The sequence below is a fragment of the Mobula hypostoma genome, chromosome 4, assembly GCF_963921235.1.
Source record: "Mobula hypostoma chromosome 4, sMobHyp1.1, whole genome shotgun sequence".
NCBI classification, from domain to species: domain Eukaryota; kingdom Metazoa; phylum Chordata; class Chondrichthyes; order Myliobatiformes; family Myliobatidae; genus Mobula; species Mobula hypostoma.
Genome location: NC_086100.1, coordinates 26,731,597 through 26,751,629, shown reverse-complemented (window position 1 = coordinate 26,751,629; position 20,033 = coordinate 26,731,597). Strand labels below are relative to the sequence as shown.

Genomic DNA, 20,033 nt, shown 5'->3' with positions numbered 1-20,033 from the left:
CACACTGTGACTCTGTCAGTGTAATATAATGTAATATGTATATAAATATAACATGGCAACCAATGTACAGGTATAATTTAACCCATGCTATAGAGATGGGCGTTAACAAAGTGCAAAAGTAGATGATTTAGTCCTTCGGTCATGCAAGAAATATGAATTATAAAGCCGGCTCGACACCCAAGCATTAGGTCAAAGTACAAATTATGTACAGTACAAGCTTCATTTGGAAAAACTCTAGAGATGTTTTTCCCAAGGTCGACTCATCTGAAGGAAAAGGTTCTTGAGAAATTCTTCCCCAGCCTCATAGGTAATGCAATGAATGCTGTGGTTGAAAGGGTATGGAAGGTACATTTCCCCCACCGCCCTAAATCCATGTGTGATATTGGGTGCCACGGTAGTGTAGCACTTAATGCATTGATTACAGTTCGGGCGTCAGAATTCGAAGTTCATTTCTGGCGTCATTGGTAAGGTGTCTCTGTGGAACACAAACGTTTTCCTAGGCTTCTCCGGTTTCCTCCCACAATCCAAAGACTGGGTAGGTTAATTAGTCATTGCAAGTTGCCCCATGGTTAGGTTAGGGTTAAATCAGGATTGTCGGTGGTTGCTGGAGCAGCATGAATCTAGAACTGGGACACTAGGTAAGACTGGAAAGGCCTACTCTGCACTGTATCACTAAATAAATAGTATCTAGCTCATGAATCATTTTTTTAAAAATGCTTTTCAATCATGATTCGAATGTACAACTGCAGGTTTTACTGACCCCGCATGTGATCAGAAGATAGACCCTTGTGCCTCGTCACCTTGCCAGAACAACAAGCCCTACTTTGCAGATGGCACATCATTTTGTTGTAACTGCAAGAAGCCTACACTGGGCCAGTTTGTGCTCAACCGATTGACCTTTTGTGCCCTTAATCCCTGCTCCCATCGCATCTGCCACAGGGTTGGAGCCATTTACAAATGACAGCAATTTTTCTCCTTCATCCCAATAATTTTAAGCATTTAACCTCCTTTGCTTGCTCCATGCAAATCCATATTGTTACATATGTCTGTAATAAGCAGCCAATGAACAAAGCTGGTCCTGTGCCCAACAGCAGGCTAACAATCTACCTAGTCGACCAGGTAACATGCCAAGGTGTTGGATTGGTTGTAGAAAACACTTCACCGTGGATTTTATCTCGAGCAAGAATTCTGACTGAAATAGGTCATGAATCTAGAAACTAAGTAAGACTGTCACTATTAGGTGAAACAGTTGCATTTTAACTACATTCACGGAGCAGTAATTGAAAACGTTAACTTTAGCTTGTTAGTCCCATGGCAGAACCAGTCATTATCAATCCTAAGTAAGGTACAAGGCTGTGATCTACTTGAGCAGCTCAGTGACTAGATACAGTACTCTACGTATTGTCTCAGTAAGGCAGCTCAACCCTAATTTCAAGGGAACGGCCTAAATTTAGCACCAAATTATATTAGTTTCCCTCTGCTGTCAGATTTCCGAACAGCCCATGAACCCATGAACACTAATCCACTATTCCCTTTTGCACTATTTATTTATTTTGTAGTTTGTAATATTTTTGTCTCTCTGCGCTGTACTGCTGCTGCAAAACAGCAATATAAGACAGTGATAGTAAATCTGATTCTGATTCTGAATTTATGATCTCTGATTGGGAGTAATTTGGGCACGACCCATCCAGCAAACTGTCTTTTGCAAAAGCTCCTTTCTGGAAAGCACTATAGCGCTATTAAAACAAAAACTTCACACCATCTTAAAAGATTCTTCCCCCGGCAGCTAATCTGATCAATCATTCTCCCCTCCTATCTATTACCTCGGTCACTGCACAACCATTTTCATAATGCTGTTTGTATTGTAAATACAGGCATGTATTTATGTGCATTTTATTCCATATCAATATGTTAACGACCAACTATATTATAATTTCTCATTCTTTGTAACTGTAGAATATTGTTGTTTTTGTTCCATGTTGTGCCAACACACTACTGCAAATTCCTAATGCATGTAAATGTATATGGGGAATAAAGGTGATCCACTGATCCTTGCTCTTTGGTTTTGGCTTTGTGCAATTACATAAAGTCAGTGTGAATGAATTTTCCCACACTTGGCACCTCTCCCAATTTTTTGTTCATATCAGTATTAACTCAATGTCCATGTTTGAGCTAAGGCCTGGTCAAAGTTGTCCTTATTGAGTCTCAAGTGCTAAATCATACCATGTTTGGCCTGACAGCGAAGCCATTCAGTGTCCAAGCAGCGTAGCGAGGTTCGTTACTTTATACATATGTGTTCTATACCTCCAGTTACTGATGTGAGAATGAAGGAAAATCGGCAGATACATCACCCAGTGCTGAGTCCATCCTTGTGGCCAGCTCCTTACTGAAGTGTTGGAGTAAGAACAGGGTGAAGGGAATAATTAACCGAGAGCACCAAGTAAAACTTGTGCATGAAGAAATTGAGAATATAAAAAACGTGCATTCTTCGTGTTGCATAGAAATTTTTTTTTAATGAATCATGATATTTGCAGGGAAAGAACCTATTTGGCTCATTGAGCTAATTCCCTACATGATCAATTCAGAAAATTCCAACCTCCAGCAGTTTCCCTGGAATTCTTTGCTCCCTTAGCCATCAATCTATTTCTGAAGCCTGCATATTATCTCAATCATCCAGGCACCAACCCAGAACCTAACTATAATCTAACTTTGATGTATAGAATGCTAAAATAAGCAATGGCAACATTATTATAGTTCATTAGTTAATATTGGAATAGGAGACAATATTAACAAACAGATGCTTGACATGTCTGTATGACATTCTATTGCTCATTATTTTGGCAGAACTATCATCTCAGAATGCCGTACAATTCATTTATTCATACTATTAATTGTTAACTAATGATACAGTTAGGAAAGGAGAAATAGGAAATTAGTCATAATTACAAAAGCAGCATAAATAAATCATGGCAAAGGTTGTCACAGACATATTTTGCGAGCATTTGTTGCGCTGTTTTGTTTTTGAGTAGTTTATATAGCGCACTGCTCAGCAAAAGAATCATCTTTTCGGCTAAGGAAGCTTTTATCTGAAATACCACCCTCTCTGTTTTCTGTTGACATTTTCCGATGTTCTTGGATATGGCTTTACCCATGGTCACGCGGAGGAAACACAGATATGACTGTGTATGTTCTTTAAACTCCCTTTCTGAAATTGCGGTGGAGCCAAATTTCAGGAGAGTTTGATGTGCAGACCTATGACACCGTGACTTTAACACATATGGCTGTGACAATACTGTGTTGTATGTACACCTCCTTCCCCATTGTGTAATCATATTGTAACTTAATACTGCCATCTATTGACCAAGCTGTGGTGACATGCAGAGCTGAACTTTGTACTTTTTTGTTGTATTTCCAATATTTTTTATATTGTAACTTTCATAAAATTATATGATGGCAACCAATGATCACAGTAGTAGACAAAATAAGTTTTCCTGGCATTAAGTCTAACTATTATGAGCAAATATACTGTCAACTCACTGGTGTGTAATGAGGCCACACTTGGGTTAGAGGAACAACACCTTATATTCTGTTTGGGTAGCCTCCTACCTAATGGCATGAACACCGATTACTCGAAAATCCAGCAACACCCTTCACCATTTCCATCCCCTTTTCCCTCTCTCACCTTATTTCCTTCTGGTGCTCCCCCCACCCTCTTTGCTTTCTCCCATGACTTTCCGTCTCTTTCACCAATCAACTTCCCAGTTCTTTACTTCATCCCCTTCCCTTCCAGGTTTCACCTATCACCTGGTGTTTCTTTCTCCCCTGCCCCACCTTTTAGGACTACTCCTCAAAGCCTTTTCTTCTCCAGACCTGCCGAAGTGTTTCGGCCTGAAACAGCAACTGTACTCTTTTCCATAGTTGCTGCCCGGCCTGCTAGTCCCTGCAGCATTTTGTGTGTGTTGCTTGGATTTCCAGCGTCTGCAGATTTTCACTTGTTTGTAGTGTGGTAATTTTAGTCATTTATTTTGTATGTTGACATACAGCTCCTTGGAGCTGTGCTGTGTTCTCAACTTTGAATGTTCTGAGCGCTGGCATTAAATTACTAAAAACCCAGATTTTATCTTTCTTTTTTTCTTCTTTTTCAATCTTTTTATTAGTTTCATAAAGAAATAAACATGACATAGTAGTAGTACGAAGTTATTGGGAATACATCGTTATAATTAACATGAGTGATTATAAAGCCAAATAATATTTAAATGATAAAACTCCCAATCATATAGGATACCAATGAATAATATAGAACAAAGAAAAATATCTAAACAAAAATCATGAAAAAGGAAAAAAAAATAACCCCCCCAAAAAAAAACTAATCTAAACAGATTTAACCAACTAAACTAACCAACATTACAGAGAAGTAAAATAAATTTGGAAATGGTCAAATTACATCATATGAAAATGCTGAATAAATGTTCTCCAGTCTTTTCGAATTTAATGGAAGGGTCATAACACTTCTAATTTTTTTCAAATTTAAACATAACATAGTTTGTGAAAACCAGTGAAATATGGTAGGAGGATTAATCTCTTTCCAATTCAGCAGAATGGATCTTCTAGCCATTAAATGCAATCATCCGACGAGCTGAAGAGGTTAAATGATTTGATTCTAACATTGGTAATCCGAAAATAGCAGTAAGTGTATGTTCAGAAACGTTGAAATAACATCAGTTAGTCCTGACGAAGGGTCTCGGCCTGAAACATTGACTGCGCCTCTTCCTAGAGATGCTGCCTGGCCTGCTGCGTTCACCAGCAGCTTTGATGTGTGTTGCTTGAAATAATATCAAAACTATCTTTCCAATATTTTTTCAACAAAGGACATGACCAAAACATGTGAGTTAAAGAAGCTATCTCGGAGTGACATCTATCACATATAGGATTTATATAAGAGTAATAACGAAATAATTTATCTTTGGACATATGAGTCCTGTGCACTACTTTAAACTGTATCATCGCATGTTTAGCACATATAGAAGATGAATTAACTAATTGAAGAATTTTTTCCCATTTTTCAATCGGTACAGTAATCTTAAGTTCCCTTTCCCAATCAGTTTTAATTTTATTAGATACATCAGGACATAAATTCATAATTATATTATAAATAATTGCTACAACACCTTTCTGAGAGAGATTTAAATCTAAAAACCCAGATTTTAATGTGTTGATGATTGTGCAGCTTTTAATTCTGAGCCTACATTAACTCATCCCATTAATAGATACATTCACGCATCTCCCATTTTTATCCGCTAAATTTCCAAGTTCCAATCAATGCCAGGGCTTAGAACATTCCAAACTGAGAATACAGCACTGCTCCAACAAGTCTGTATACTTACATACAAAATAAATGACTGAAGTTCAAAGTAAGTTTTATTATCAAAGTAGGTATTGTATACTGCCAGATACAACCCTGAGATTCATTTTCCTGCGGGCATACTCAGCAAATCTATGGAATAGAAACTATAGCAAGGTCAAAGAAAGGTCAACCAGACTGCAGAAGACAACAAACTGTGCAACTGCAAATTTAAATAAATAGCAATAAATAATGAGAGCATGAGATAATAAGATAAGGAGTCCTTAATATGAGATCATTGGTTGTGGGAACATTTCAATGGTGGGGCAAGTGAATCTTTTATTCAAGAGCCTAATGGTTCAGGGGTGGTAATTGTTCTTGAACCAAATTTTAGCACTAGCAATGTGACATACATTTGCCCACAATAGGTGCATTTACTGCCAGAAAATTGTCTTTCTTTTTCTAACTGAATAGCTAGCCAATTAACAACAGAGACAATTATAAGAAAATAATTTAGTGAATAAAATATTGACAGAGTTCCATTGTTTTCGTACAATAAATAGATTAGCAACCATTGCACCCAAAGCCATGAGTTCAAATCTCATTATAATAGCTGAGCAATTTAAATTCAAGTAATTAAAAGCTAGTTTTTGCAGCAGTAACCATAAAATTAGCATATGGTTGTTAAAACCCCATCTGATCTACTAATGTCCTTCAGGGAAGGAAGTTGTCCATCCTTGCTTAATCTGACTCCAAACCCACCAGCATGTGGTTCACTCTCAACTGCTTCCTCAAATCAAGAGCAATTAGAGACGGATAATAAAGTAACCACTTCAAGTGATTCTGCGAAGGATGAGATTTTTTAAACGGTATGTTAATTTGAGCAGCCTTTGCTTAGTCCCTAAATAGTGCATTTCTGCCGTCCACAGGTATTGGTGTTTATCTCTGAATAATCTATGTATTGTTAAGGTGGGTGAGATGATGTCCCTTTCTCCTTAGGTTCACCTTCACTTGTGGTTTGCGGCAATCATTTCATGGTATAATTTAAGCATGAAGCCTTTGTTCTCCACAGGTTACCATGGTCTGTACTGTGAGGAGGAATATAATGAGTGTCTTTCAGCACCTTGTCAGAACTCAGGCACCTGCAAAGACTTGGTAAATGGTTATGAATGCCTGTGTCCTGCTGAGTATGCAGGTAGGTCAAGGGAGTCTATGTCTTGAAGGGACGTGACCAGTCATTGAATACGTTCTCTTACACTTGCAGAAGAATGCATCTCTAACTCATGAAGGAGTATTATTTCACAGAGAATTAACCTCTTGATTCGGGTCATAAATGCAGTATAGATTTGAAGTTGCTCCTGTTACTACCATCAGGGAGGAGGTACAGGAGCCTGAAGACACACACTCAATGTTTAAGGAACAGCTTCTTCCCCTCCGCCGTCAGATTTCTGAGCAGACAATGAACCAACCCATGAACATTACCTCACTAATTTTGCTCTCTTTTTGTACTAATTTTATATATATACTCATTGGGCTGCAAGGCCCTATTACCATGCTAGATCTCTAAATAAATAAATAAATAGTTCGCATTTAGTTTGAGGAAAATGCAGCTACTTTTGAGCTTGATACCTGGGGTGATGCAGTTGGAGTCAAATCTGGCTTCCGTTGGAAGGCTTTCTCCTTTTTCCAGGGCCTTTTTTTTGTCTGCTTCCTTTGCCAATCTGCAATTAAAAACGATGTGGAATTACGGTGAAACAGATGAACAGGAAATATACTTGTTTCTGAGTAAAGTGCCTATGTAATGTTTATAGAGGCCTGACAAGTTTTTCCCTGTGCAAATATAAATGTAGAACAGGAAAGGAGACAAAAGGGTAGGATTAGGGATTAGCATGTGTCCATCATATTCAAATACAGTGGATTCAGGTTATTTGGGACCTATCAGGGCCAACATATTTTGGCCCAATTAAGCAGCTGCCCCAATTAGCTGAAGTTTCATACAAATAGTTAAAAAGGTATAAAAATAAAAATATATAAATATAAAATTAAAAAAAATAATAATATGATAAAAGGTCAAACTACCATTTAACTAAGTAACAAATTATGTATTTAAATTAATTACAAAACAAATTAAAACATATTCAGTATTACTGCAGTACCATAAAACTGTATTAGTTCTTAATAGTTATTGATGGATGTGACTGTGTTCTTTCAATTGACTGTAAATGTACAAAATCAGTGCAGACACCTGGTGCAGATAATGGACTGCCTTCATACAATTTTCGATGATTACATCCTCCAAATCTTCATTTTCATTGTAATATTCAAAGTGATTGTTAATTCCTTCAAATTTGTCATAGTTCCTAACTTACTGAAGTAGTGAAATAATTTATTTTTACACCCTGCTGTTTCTGGCATCTCCGAGTCTGAATGCTTGAAACCACAGTGAGCAAAACATTTCTGAATTGTCACACTGCTTATTTCTCGCCAACTATAAGTGACTGATATCACTGATTCTTTGAACACTAGCACATACAACTGACGCTATTTAAAAACTGTTCACTCTAAACATGGTGTAGTGTCCAATGGCCACACAAGTGCACATGTCTTGCGCTAGTTAGAAACTGCTCTGCAATAGTCTGCTGTTCCAATTAAGCGGCATAGTATCCCAAATAAATGAAGGAAATCTTGGCTATTTTCTTGGTTAGTTTTTGTACTTTTGGAGTTGCCCCAAACAAATGGCTGCCCCAATTAACCAATAGCCCAAATAACTGGAATCCACTGTGTACATATGTATATGTTATGTATTGCACAGTAATGCTGCAGCAAAACAACAAATTTCATGACATGATATTAAACCTGTTTCTGATTTGAAAGCTGTTATGAAGTTACATTAGATGTACATAGTAGAAGCAGCCTGTCCCATGTATCCCTATACAGCAATGATTCTGGCCAATTTCTGTTATGGAAAGACCAGTGATTTTCCCAGGATGATGGAGAGCTGAAGGAAGAATTGCTAATCTCCAGGTCACATTTACATATCCACAGTGAAATGAAAAGCTATATTAACTCAAGCCCCATCTTGCTAGATGGGAGAGAACAGAAAGAAGTTGGAAGAGTGTTATCAATCAGAATCAAAAATTTTAAAAAACAGGAAAATAAACAATACACAGATCTGATTAAAATTCCTGAGTCATGTTACATGTTATCTTGACAGGAACAATGAGAGAACTCAAGAGCTTGTATCTTGGCAAATTTCCCTTTTATCCGAAGCCAGCAGTAGGATACGTTCTCAGCAGGGGTCAGCAGGCTCTGTGCAAACCAGAGATCAAATGTGCAATATTGCCTAACATCATGGCTCAGCTCCCCACTAAGGTCTTGGAATAAATAGATTCAGTTAAGCAATTGAAGTCAGACTGCAGTTGGAGCCCATTTTTTTCTATATTTCCTCTAGTAAACATTGCATTGTAATAAGATTATTTTCTTATATTAGTCGACTTTTCCTTTGCATAATCTTCTCAGGTATTGTGTTGGCTGAAGTAAACTCAGTAGGTTACAATAATCTAAAATGCTGCCTCCAAACTAGCTACTGCTTTCCCAGCACCCAACAACAACGACAGCTTTTCCTCTATCCAATAGGCAACCTTCCCAAGCCAACACTATCGTCTACCAACCATAATCATCAGGTGGAAGCCATCAGCAATTGTATTGCAAATTATGATTACTCTTGAGCAATCTGCATACTGAGTAATGCACAATAACGGCTTTTTATCAACCTCTGTTCATCCTTTCATCACTGACATTTATTCCATTGTCAGGTAACCCGTTTCTGTATGCATCATACTGCCTGCCCGGCAGCAGTTAAGTAAAATTAAGATTTGACCAACATTGCATAGAATGGTAGCTAGGAATTATTGTGACCGCTATCCAACAGGCACCCCTTGTCAATCAGGCTGAGGAAGGAGGAAAAAATCTTGGTCAGAAGCCAAGGATAGTTGACTACATGCTATCCTGTAAGGGAGAAATATCCAAATATATAATGATGCCATATTTAACTGATACCTGAATTCTCACAACGCAATATCTAAAATCATTTCCTACTTTTCCAATGTTTTATCCTTTCCTTACCTCTGCCAGTTTCTTCTAATAATTTATCCCTGTCTGAGAACATACATTTTCCTTCTTTTGGGCCTGAGAAATTTTTCAAAACTTAAAAATACACATTGAAATGCATGAGTAGAAATGCTGCATGGATTCGACTAGATGGGAGACAGGACGTTAATCTGCAAAAACTCACCAAAGGTTAGCTGCCAACTCATTAAACTAGGTCTCTATCAACTCCAGAGTTTGTCAGGTAACCCAGTCAGGGTCAGAAATTCTGGTAATTCCTTTCATGAGAGCTCAAATCAAAAAGCTGGAAGTGGAGCAGGTTTCATCCTGCTAAATGCTAAAGTGTACCAGACGTGAAACAGTTAATAAAAACTAATTTAAAAAGGGACCTGCAGTGCTGGAAATCTGAAGCAAAAACAAAATTCTGGAGACACTCAGAATGCCGGATAGCTCTGGTGGGTAGGGAAACAAGATTACGGGTTCAGGGCTGACCACCTTCTTCAGAACAGGGAAAGCGAGAGAAAAAAGATAACTTCCATTGCAGGGAAAGTTGGGGCAAAGGAGTGGGGAAATCATAGAACAGAGGAAATACCTCTGAAAGGGTGAGACCAAATGAATAAGTGTATAAACCAACTTATTCTCAGAAACGTGAGAAAGCCTGCAGGTGCTGGAAATCCAAAGCAACACACACACAATGCTGGGAGATCTCAGCTGGTCAGGCTGCATCTGTGGGAATGAATAAACAGTTGGCATTTCAGGCCGAGACCCTTCTTCAGAACCCGCAAGGAAGGTGGAAGATGCCAAAATATAAAGGTGGGGGGAGGGGAAGGAGGCTAGTTACAAGGTGATAGGTGAAGCCAGGTGGATAGGAAAGGTTAAAGGGCTGGAGAAGAATGAATCTGATTGGAGAGGAGAGTGGACCATAGGAGAAAGGAAAGGAAGAGGGGACACGGGGGGGGGGCGGGGGGGCGCGGTGTGATAGGCAGGAAAGAAGAGGTAAAAGGTCTGACTGGGGAATAGAAGAAGAGGGGAGAGGGAGGGGAAAAATTACCTGAAGGAGAATCAATACTTATGCCATCAGATTGGAGCCGACCTGGATAGTATATAAGGTGTTGTTCCTCCACCCTGCAGCTGGCCTCATCTTGACACAAGAGGAGTCCATGGACCAACATGTCAGAACGGGAATGGGAATCAGAATTAAAATGTTTGGCCACTGGGACATTCCCTTTTTGGCACATGAAGCGGAGGTGCTCAACGAAGCAGTCCCCTAATTTACGACAGTTCCCACCAACGTAGAGGGGGCTGCATCGGGAGCACCAGATGCAACAGATGACCCCGGCAGGTTCACAGGTGAAGTGTCGCCTCACTTGGAAGGACTGTTTGGGGCCCTGAATGGAGGTGGGGAAGGTGAATGGGCAGATGTAGCACTTTAGGCCACTTGCATGTGGGGAGGGATGGATGGACAAGGGAATCGCAGAACGAGCAATCCCTGCAGAAAGGAGGGAAGGGGGGAGATGAAGATATTTTAGGTGGGACAATCCCTTTGGAGATGCTGGAAGCTGTGGAAGATTATGTGCTGGATGCAAAGGCTCGTGGGGTGATAGGTAAGGACAAGAGGAACTCTATCCCTGGTTGGAAGATGGGATGAACGTGGATATTTGGGAAATGGAGGAGATGCAGGTGAAGGGCAGCATGAATAGTGGAGGAAGAGAAAATCCATTCTTTGAAGAAGGAAGACATCTCTGATGTCCTGGAAAGGAAGACCGCATCCTGGGAAGAAATATGGCTGAGGCAAAGGAACTGATAAAAGGAAATAGCATTTTTATAGGAGATAGGGTGGGAAGAGGTATAGTCAAAATAACCATGGAAATCTTATTCAAGCTCTTTTCCAGCTCTGACAAAGAGTCTAAGCCCTGAGATATCAGCTCCATTTCTCTTTCCGCAATGCTATCTGCCCTGCTGAGTGTTTACAGCATTTTCTGTTTTTATTATTTCAGATGCGAAGCAAGATTATGATATGTGGATTTTCAGTTGTACAGCTTCTATAGCCACAGGAGCGAGAAGCTAGCTTTGCTTTGAAAACTTCCTCCTAGTCAAATTCAACAATGCCTGCTTCATCCTAAATCACACACGCTCCTGTCCCAGTATTGCCTTTGTTCTATAGCTGACTTGCGATGCCTGCAGGCACTAAAGTGCTGGTCGTTGTTTTCCAATCCCTTTTTTGGTATTATTCCTCGTAATCTCTGAAATCTCATCCATGCTCATAAGGCTCCGAAGACCTCTGTGTTCCTTCAAATTCTGGCTTGTTGCACACTCTTATTAATCTGCCATTAGTTGCAGTGTCTCCAGCAGCCAGTGCTCTAACCTCTGGAATTCTCCCTCTCAACATTCCCATCTCTCTGTTGCCCTCTGCTCATTTGAGATACTCCGAAAATTTTCTATCACCTAGCTATCCCCTTTGATATTCCCTCTGATACATCTTGGTATTAAGTATAGTTTAATAGCTCCTTGTGAAACAATTTAAAACATTTTGCTATTTTAAAGGCATTTTACAGTACTGTGCAATAATCTTAGGCACATATATATAGATAGGATGCCTAAGACATTTGTAAAGTACTGTATCAAGTAAATGTTTACTAATATACTGATATTGTTGCTTCAGGGCAAATAAAGAGCATAGAGATGGACGCCTTTCCACCACGTGCTTGAAATCAAATCAAAATTAACCTACTCAAGAAATTATATAAAAGAAACAGCTAGCAGTACTATGCAAAGGTCTTAGATGCCCTAGCTCTATATATATATATCTAACATTTTTGCACAGTACTGTATAAACTGCAATTTTTTTTGTAAAGGTGTTATTTTCTTCCAGGTATCCACTGCGACCTGTACAAGGATCCTTGCGCCAATGTCAGCTGTCTGAACGGAGGCACCTGCATCAACAAGGAACTAAATACCACCTGCATTTGTGCACCTGGATTTTCAGGCAAGTAGTAAAGAACTGTAGAATTACTCACTTTAGGGCCTACACAGCTCATCTTTAGCAAAGATTTGTGAAGGAAATTCATCTAATTAGAAACCAGCTTTAAACTTTGCACACACTCACCACTCTCCATATGGACAACATCCACTGCCTTGCCTTCATCCACCTTCCCGATAACTTCCTTGAAAAACTCCGTAAGATTGGTTAGACATGACCTACCATGCTGACTTCAGTCCATGTCTATCCAAATACTTTTATATCCCGTCCCTTAGAATACCTTCCAATAACTTTCCCAAAACTGATGTCAGACTCACTGGCCTATAATTTCCTGGTTTCTGTTTAGAGCCTTTTTTAAACAGCAGAACAACATTGGCTATCCTCCAATCCTCTGGTAACTCCCCTGTTGCTAAGGATGATTTAAATATCTCTGCCAGGGCCCCGACAATTTCTGCACTTGCCTCCCAGAAGGTCCAAGCCACACCTTGTCAGACTCTGGGGATTTATCCACCCTGATCTGCCTCAGGATAGCAATCATCTCCTCCTCTGTAATCTGCTCAGGGTCCATGAAGTTGATACTGCTTTGCCTCACTTCTATTGACTCTGTATCTATTGACAAGGTATTCTACAAGTATGTGAAGAGCAAGAGGATAAGACGTGAGAGAATAGGACCAATCAAGTGTGTCAGTGGAAAAGTGTGCATGGAACCGGAGGAGACAGCAGAGGTGCTTAATGAGTACTTTGCTTCAGTATTCACTACGGAAAAGGATCCTGGTGATTGTAGGGATGACTTACAGCGGATTGAAAAGCTTGAACATATGGATATTAAGAAAGAGGATGTACTGGAGCTTTTGGGAAGCATCAAGTTGGATAAGTCACCGGGACCGGAAGAGGTGTACCCCAGGCTACTATGGGAGGTGTGTGAGGAAATTGCTGAGCCTCTGGCAATGATCTTTGCATCATCAATGGGGACGGGAGAGGTTCCGTAGGATTGGAGGGTTGCGGATATTGTTCCCTTATTCAAGAAAGGGAGTAGAGATAGCCCAGGAAATTATAGCCCAGTGAGTCTTACTTCAGTGGTTGGTAAGTTGATGGAAAAGATCCTGAGAGGCAGGAGTTTGAAAAGATCATGCATGGGAGGCTGGTCAAGAAGGTTCGGTCACTTAGCATTCAGGATGAGTAAATTGGATTAGAAACTGGCTTTGTGGGAGAAGCCAGAGAGTGGTAGTAGAGGGTGGCTTCTCTGACTGGAGGCCTGTGACTAGTTGTGAGCCACAGGGATCGGTACAGGGTTCTTTGTTGTTTGTCTTCTATATCAATGATCTGGTTGATAATGTAATTAACTGGATCAGCAAATTTGCGGATCACAGCGAGACTGAGGGTGTAGTGGACAGTGAGGAAAACTATCATGTCTTGCAGAGGAATCTGCATCAGCTGGAAAAATGGGCTGAAAAATGGCAGATGGAATTTAATGCAGACAAGTGCAAGGCTTTGCACTTCAGTAGGAGCAACCTGGATAGGTATTACACAGTGAACAGTAAGGCACTGAGGTGTGTGGTAGAACAAAAGGATTTGGGAGTACAAGTCCATAATTCACTGAAAGTCGACATCACAGGTAGATGGGGTTGTAAAGAAAGCTTTTGGCACATTAGTCTTCCTAAATCAATGTACTGAGTACAGGAGATGGGACGTTATGTTGTAGATGTATAATACCTTGGTGAGGCCTAATTTGGAGTATAGTATGCAGTTTTGGTCAGCCGATGACAGGAAAGATATAAACAAGGTTGAAAAGGTGCAGAGAAAGTTTACAAGGATGTTACTTGCCCTAGAGGACCTGAGTTATAAGCAAAGATTGAATAGGTTAGAACTGTATTCTTTAGAATGGTGAAGATTTAGAGGAGATTTGATGGAGGTATACAAAATTATGAGGGGTATAGATAAGACAAATGCAAGCAGGCTTTGTACACAGGCTATACAGAGGGACAGTTGAGGAACAGTGGAAGTCTTTCAAAGAGATTTTTCACAGTGCTCAACAAAAGTATATTCCAGTTAAAAGCAAGGACAGTAAGGGTGGGGAGAGCCAGCCTTGGATAACTAAGGAAATAAAAGAAGGCATCAAACTAAAAGCTTGTGCATACAAAGTCGTCAAGAGTATAGAAACATAGAAACATAGAAAACCTAGAGCACAATACAGGCTCTTTGAACTCCATCTGCCACTTCTCAGCCCAGTTTTGCATCTTATCAATGTCCCGCTGTAACCTTCGTCAGCCCTCCACACTATCCACAACACCCACAACCTTTGTGTCATCAGCAAGCTTACTAATCCATCCCTCCACTTCCTCATCCAGGTCATTTATAAAAATCATGAAGAGTAAGGGTACCAGAACAGATCCCTGAGGCACTCCACCGGTGACCGACCTCCATGCAGAATATGACCCATCTACAACCACTCTTTGCCTTCTGTGGGCAAGCCAATTTTGGATCCACAAAGCAAGATTCCCTTGGATCCCATGCCTCCTTATTTTCTCAATAAGCCTTTCATAGGGTACCTTATCAAATGCCTTGCTGAAATCCATATACACTACATATACTGCTCTACCTTCATCAACGTGTTTAGTCACATCCTCAAAAAATTCCATCAGGCTCGTAAGGCATGACCTGCCCTTGACAAAGCCATGCTGACTATTCCTAATCGTATTATACCTCTCCAAATGTTCATAAATCCTGCCTCTCAGGATCTTCTCCATCAACTTACCAACCACTGAGGTAGGACTCACTGATCTATAATTTCCTGGACTATCTCTACTCCCTTTCTTGAATAAAGGAACAACATCTGCAACCCTCCAATCCTCCGGAACCTCTCCCGTCCCCATTGATGATGCAAAGATCATCACCAGAGGCTCAGCAATCTCCTCCCTGGCCTCCCACAGTAGCCTGTAGTGGGAACCTGGAAGACTGAGAAAACTTTAAAAAGCAACAAAATACCACTAAGCAAGCAATAAAGAAAGGGAAGCTAGATTATGAAAATAAACTTGCCCAAAACATAAAGACAGACAGTAAAATTTTTTATAATTATATAAAGCGGAAAAGGGTGGCTAAAGTGAACTTAGGTTCCTTGGAGGACGAGAAGGGGGAACTGATATTGGGTAATGAGGAAATGGCTGAAGCTTTGAATGATTATTTTGTGTCAGTCTTCATGAGGGAGGACGCATCTAACATGCCAAAGAGAGATGCTTTGGATGTGATGTGAGGTGAGGACCTCAATACAATAGCTATAATTAAAGAGGTAGTGCTGAGCAAATTTGTGGGCCTGAGGATAGGTAAGTCTCCTGGTCCTGATGGAATGTACCCCAGGGTACTGAAAGAAATGGCAGAAGTTATAGTAGAGGCTTTGTTGATAATTTATCAAAATTCTTTGGATTCTGGGCAGGTGCCGGTGGATTGGAAGATGATGAATATCATGCCACTGTACAAAAAAGAATGTAGGCAAAAGGCAGGTAACTATAGGCCAGTGAGTTTAACATCTGTAGTTGGGAAAATACTTGAAGCTTACATTAAAGAAGAAATAGTGAGGCATCTCGGGAGAAATGGATCCCTCAGGCAGATACAGCATGGATTCAGCAAAGGCAGGTCCTGTTTGACAAACTTACTGGCGTTCTTTGAGGATATAATGAGTGCAGTGGATAGAGGGGAACAGATGGACATTATTTACTTGGATTTCCAGAAGGTGTTCGATAAGGTGCCACATAAAAGACTTGTCAATAAGATGCATTGAGTCAGGGGTGATGTATTAGCATGGATAGAGGATTGGTTAACCAATATAAAGCAGAGAGTTGGGGTACATGGGTGTTAATCTGGTTGGTAATCAATGGTGAGCGATGTACCACAGGGGTCGGTGCTGGGCCCACAACTGTTCACAATATACATTAACGATCTGGAAGAGGGGGCCGAGTGTATGTGTCTAAGTTTGCCGATGACACTAAATTGAGTGGAAAAGCAAATTGTGCAGTAGATACGGCGAGTTTGCATCTGCAGAGAGATATAGATAGGTTAAGTGAGTAGGCAAGGATCTGGCAGATGGAGTACAATGTTGGTTAAATGTGAGGTCATCCACTTTGGAAAGAAAAATGAAAATGCAGATTATTATTTAAATGGTAAAAAATTTCAGCATGCTGCTGTGCAGAGGGACTTGGGAGTGCTTGTGCATGAATCACAAAAGGTTGGCTTGCAGGTGCAGCAGGCTATCAGGAAGACAACTGGAATGTTGGCCTTCATTGCTAGAGGGATTGAATTGAAGAGCAGGGAGGTTATGCTGCAACTGTACAGGGTATTGCTGAGGCCACACCTGGAGTACCGTGTGTAGTTCTGGTCTCATTACTTGAGGAAGGATATACAGGCTGTAGAGGCGGTGCAGAGGAGGATCACCAGGTTGTTTTCAGAGATGAGGGGGTTAGACAATGAGGAGAGATTGAGTCGCCTGTGACTGTACTTGCTGGAATTCAGAAGAAAAAGAGGACATCTTAGAAAAGGATGGCTAAGATGGAGGCAGGAAAGTTGTTTCCATTGATAAGTGAGACTAGAACTAGGGGACATAGCCTCAAGAATCAGGGGAGTAGATTTAGGATGGAGATGAGGAGGAACTACTTTTCTCAGAGAGTGGTGAATCTGTGGAATTCTCTGCCTAATGAAGCAGCAAAGGCTACCTTAGTAAATATATTTAAGACAAAGTTGGATAGATTTTTGCATAGTAGGGGAATTAGGGGTTATGCGGAAAAGGCAGATAGGTGGAGATGAGTCCGTGGCCAGATCAGCCGTGATCTTATTGAATAGCGGTACAGGCTTGAAAAGAACCAACAAGATGTTCACTTGTATTATTTTTTGTGAAACGGTGATCAGGGAATTCCGTAATAAACAGGTAGCACTTCTCACAAGATTTCCTTTGCATTACCTTCTCAGGCAACGTGTTGGCTGAACTCGGTAGGCAAGGCTTATGTGCAACACTATCTCCAAATCAGCTACTGCTTTCTCTGCATTGAAGAGCAAATTTGCATGCTTTGTATAAGATTGTGGGCAATAGATGCAGGTGTAGGTCGCCTGGTGTCTCAGCCTTTGGCCTTGACTGCACTTTCCTGCTTATCCCCCGCCCCCCCCGCAAGAATCTGACTCTGCTGTAGACCAACTATCTGCTTGTCTTTGCAATGAACATATGTAATGATTCAACCTCTACTGCTCTCTGAGATAGAGAACTCCAGGAATTCAAAACCCAACTAAGGTGAAATTCCTCATTGTCTCCACCTTAAATGGGTGACTTCCTGTTCTGAAGCTGTTCCCCTCAAGTCTTAGATTCCCTCAGAAAGGAAAAATCATCTCAACATTCATCCTCACAGGACTTCTCTGAATCAAATACTCTCCAATAGATCATTTCATTCTTCAAAACAATATTTGCCCAACTAGTTCAAAACAAGACAACCTTTTCATCCTTGGATTCAATGTATTGAACCTTCTCTGAACTGTCTCCAATCCAAATATAACTCTCTTTAAAGGATAATAACAAAATTATATGTAGCACCCCTGGTTTGAATTTATCAATCCTCTCTGCCATTGTAACAAGAATTCTCTGCATTTCTACATTCACCATTTTTACAACAAAGAGCAATGTTCCATTGCTTTATTTGTATTGAGGAGTCATATAGTCCTACAGCTTGAAAACAGACCCTTCAGCTCATCTCATCCATGCTGAACAAATTGCCCATCTAAGCTAATCCCATTTGCTGACGCTTGACCAATTTCCCTCTAAATCTTTCCTATTCAGTTCCTGTCCAAATGTCTTTTAAGCATTATTACCATTTGTGCCTCAACCACAGGACAACGTTGTGTTTCGCGTACACGGACACAGATCCATCTCCATGTCAGTTTTTGTTTTGCAGTCTTGCTCCATTGAAACAATATACTGTCCTCTCATTTTTTTATCAGCATGGATAATTTCACATTTCACATTTGATGAAGGATGCTTTTTTTTTAATGACAGTGCTCCTTGTAGACATGCTCAGTGATGGAGTGGGCTTTGCCCTTGATGGATTGACTATATCTACCAAGTTTTCTAGGCTGTTCTGTTCTTCAGTATTGGTGTTTCCGTACCAGGTGGTGATGCCAACCAGTCATAATTCTCTCCATTGTGTATCTGTAGAAGTTGGTCAAACTTTTAGATGACATGCCAAATCTGCACAAACTTCTTAGAAAATAGAGGCACTGCTATGCCTTCTTTGTACCGTACATGCCAGCCCCAGCATAGATCCTCAGATATAATGCCAAGGAATTGAAAGCTATTGACACTCTCCACTTCTGATCCCAAATGAGGACTGGCTCATGGACCTCCGGTTTCTTCCTCCTGCAGTGAATATCATCTCTTTTCATTTGCTGGCATTGAGTGAGATGTTGTTGTCGTGGCACCATTCAACCAGATTTTCAGTGTCCCTCCTGTATGCCGGTTTGTCACCATCTTTGATTCAGCAAGCGACAGTAGTGCCGTCAGCAAATTTAATTATGGCAGTGGAGCTGTACTTAGCCTCACAGTCACAATTATAAAGCAGGTAGAGCAGGGAACTCTACACACAGCCTTGACAATTTGAAAGATCACAGCCAAATACAATCACTATCTCTGCAGCTATTTCTCTCGAGACACCAGCATGCAGAGCATCGTGCCCAAGGGAATTGTCTGTGGTTAGTCCCATAAATTTGCCTTGTAGCTTTTCTCGGATAATTATAATTGTTTAATGCTACTCTTTCTCTTTTGGTCTATAGATATTCTGCTATTATATCAGTGCGTTTAGTATCTTGTCTGTAAAGACAGGTACAAACTATCTGTTCAAAATCTCTGACATTTCTTTATTTCTCATTATTAATTAGCCAGAGCCATTTTGTTTTAGCTTGCTTGCAGATACTCACTGTCGCAATTCATTGCTGGCTTACTTTCATAATCTGATTTCTTTTTATTGTTTCTGAGGTATCCTTTATTGCTGTTTTTTTTAATTTTTGAACCTACTATTAATCATTACAGCACCATATGCCTTTTCTTTCAGTTGGTTTATCATTCGTAATTTCCTTGTTTAGCTACAGAGAGATGATCCTTCATTGTGGGTCTTTGGAACATATCACATTTTAGACTTATGAAGTAACTCCTTATTTTATGTCTTTTTATTTCATATCTTCCTTATAATCTATTTTCCCAGCCGATTCTGCATTCATGGCCTTTATTTCAGTTTAAGGCAGAAGGCACAAGCGTCACACTGTGAATCTGATATGAAATGCTTTAATGTGAGAATGCTCTTCCCTAGAGACTCCTTGCCTATAAGATGATTAATTAATCCTTGCTTATTTCACATGACATGATATAAAATGGCCTGTTCCCTGCTAGTTCCACTCGCTATTGTCTAAGAAGAAGCCACAATGCACCAAATATATGATTCCTTAAGGTAATCTTTGCCGATACCATTTGTCCAGTCTGTATAAAGATTAAAATCAACCATGATTCCTTTATTTTTTGATGTTTGGTTTGCTCTACTTTTAGCTACTATCAGATGGACCTACAGATTATCTCTATCAGTA

General features: G+C 40.2%; 1 protein-coding gene across 2 annotated transcripts in view; it reads left to right on the top strand.

The window, feature by feature from the left end:
- The window catches only part of dner (delta/notch-like EGF repeat containing), a 329,950-nt gene that overhangs the window by 289,360 nt on the left and 20,557 nt on the right, over positions 1-20,033 (top strand). For both annotated transcript variants that reach the window (XM_063045439.1, XM_063045440.1), the window contains 2 exons: positions 6,414-6,536; positions 12,321-12,434. In XM_063045439.1, coding sequence (XP_062901509.1) covers positions 6,414-6,536; positions 12,321-12,434 — 237 coding nt within the window. The remainder of the gene's footprint in view (positions 1-6,413; positions 6,537-12,320; positions 12,435-20,033) is intronic.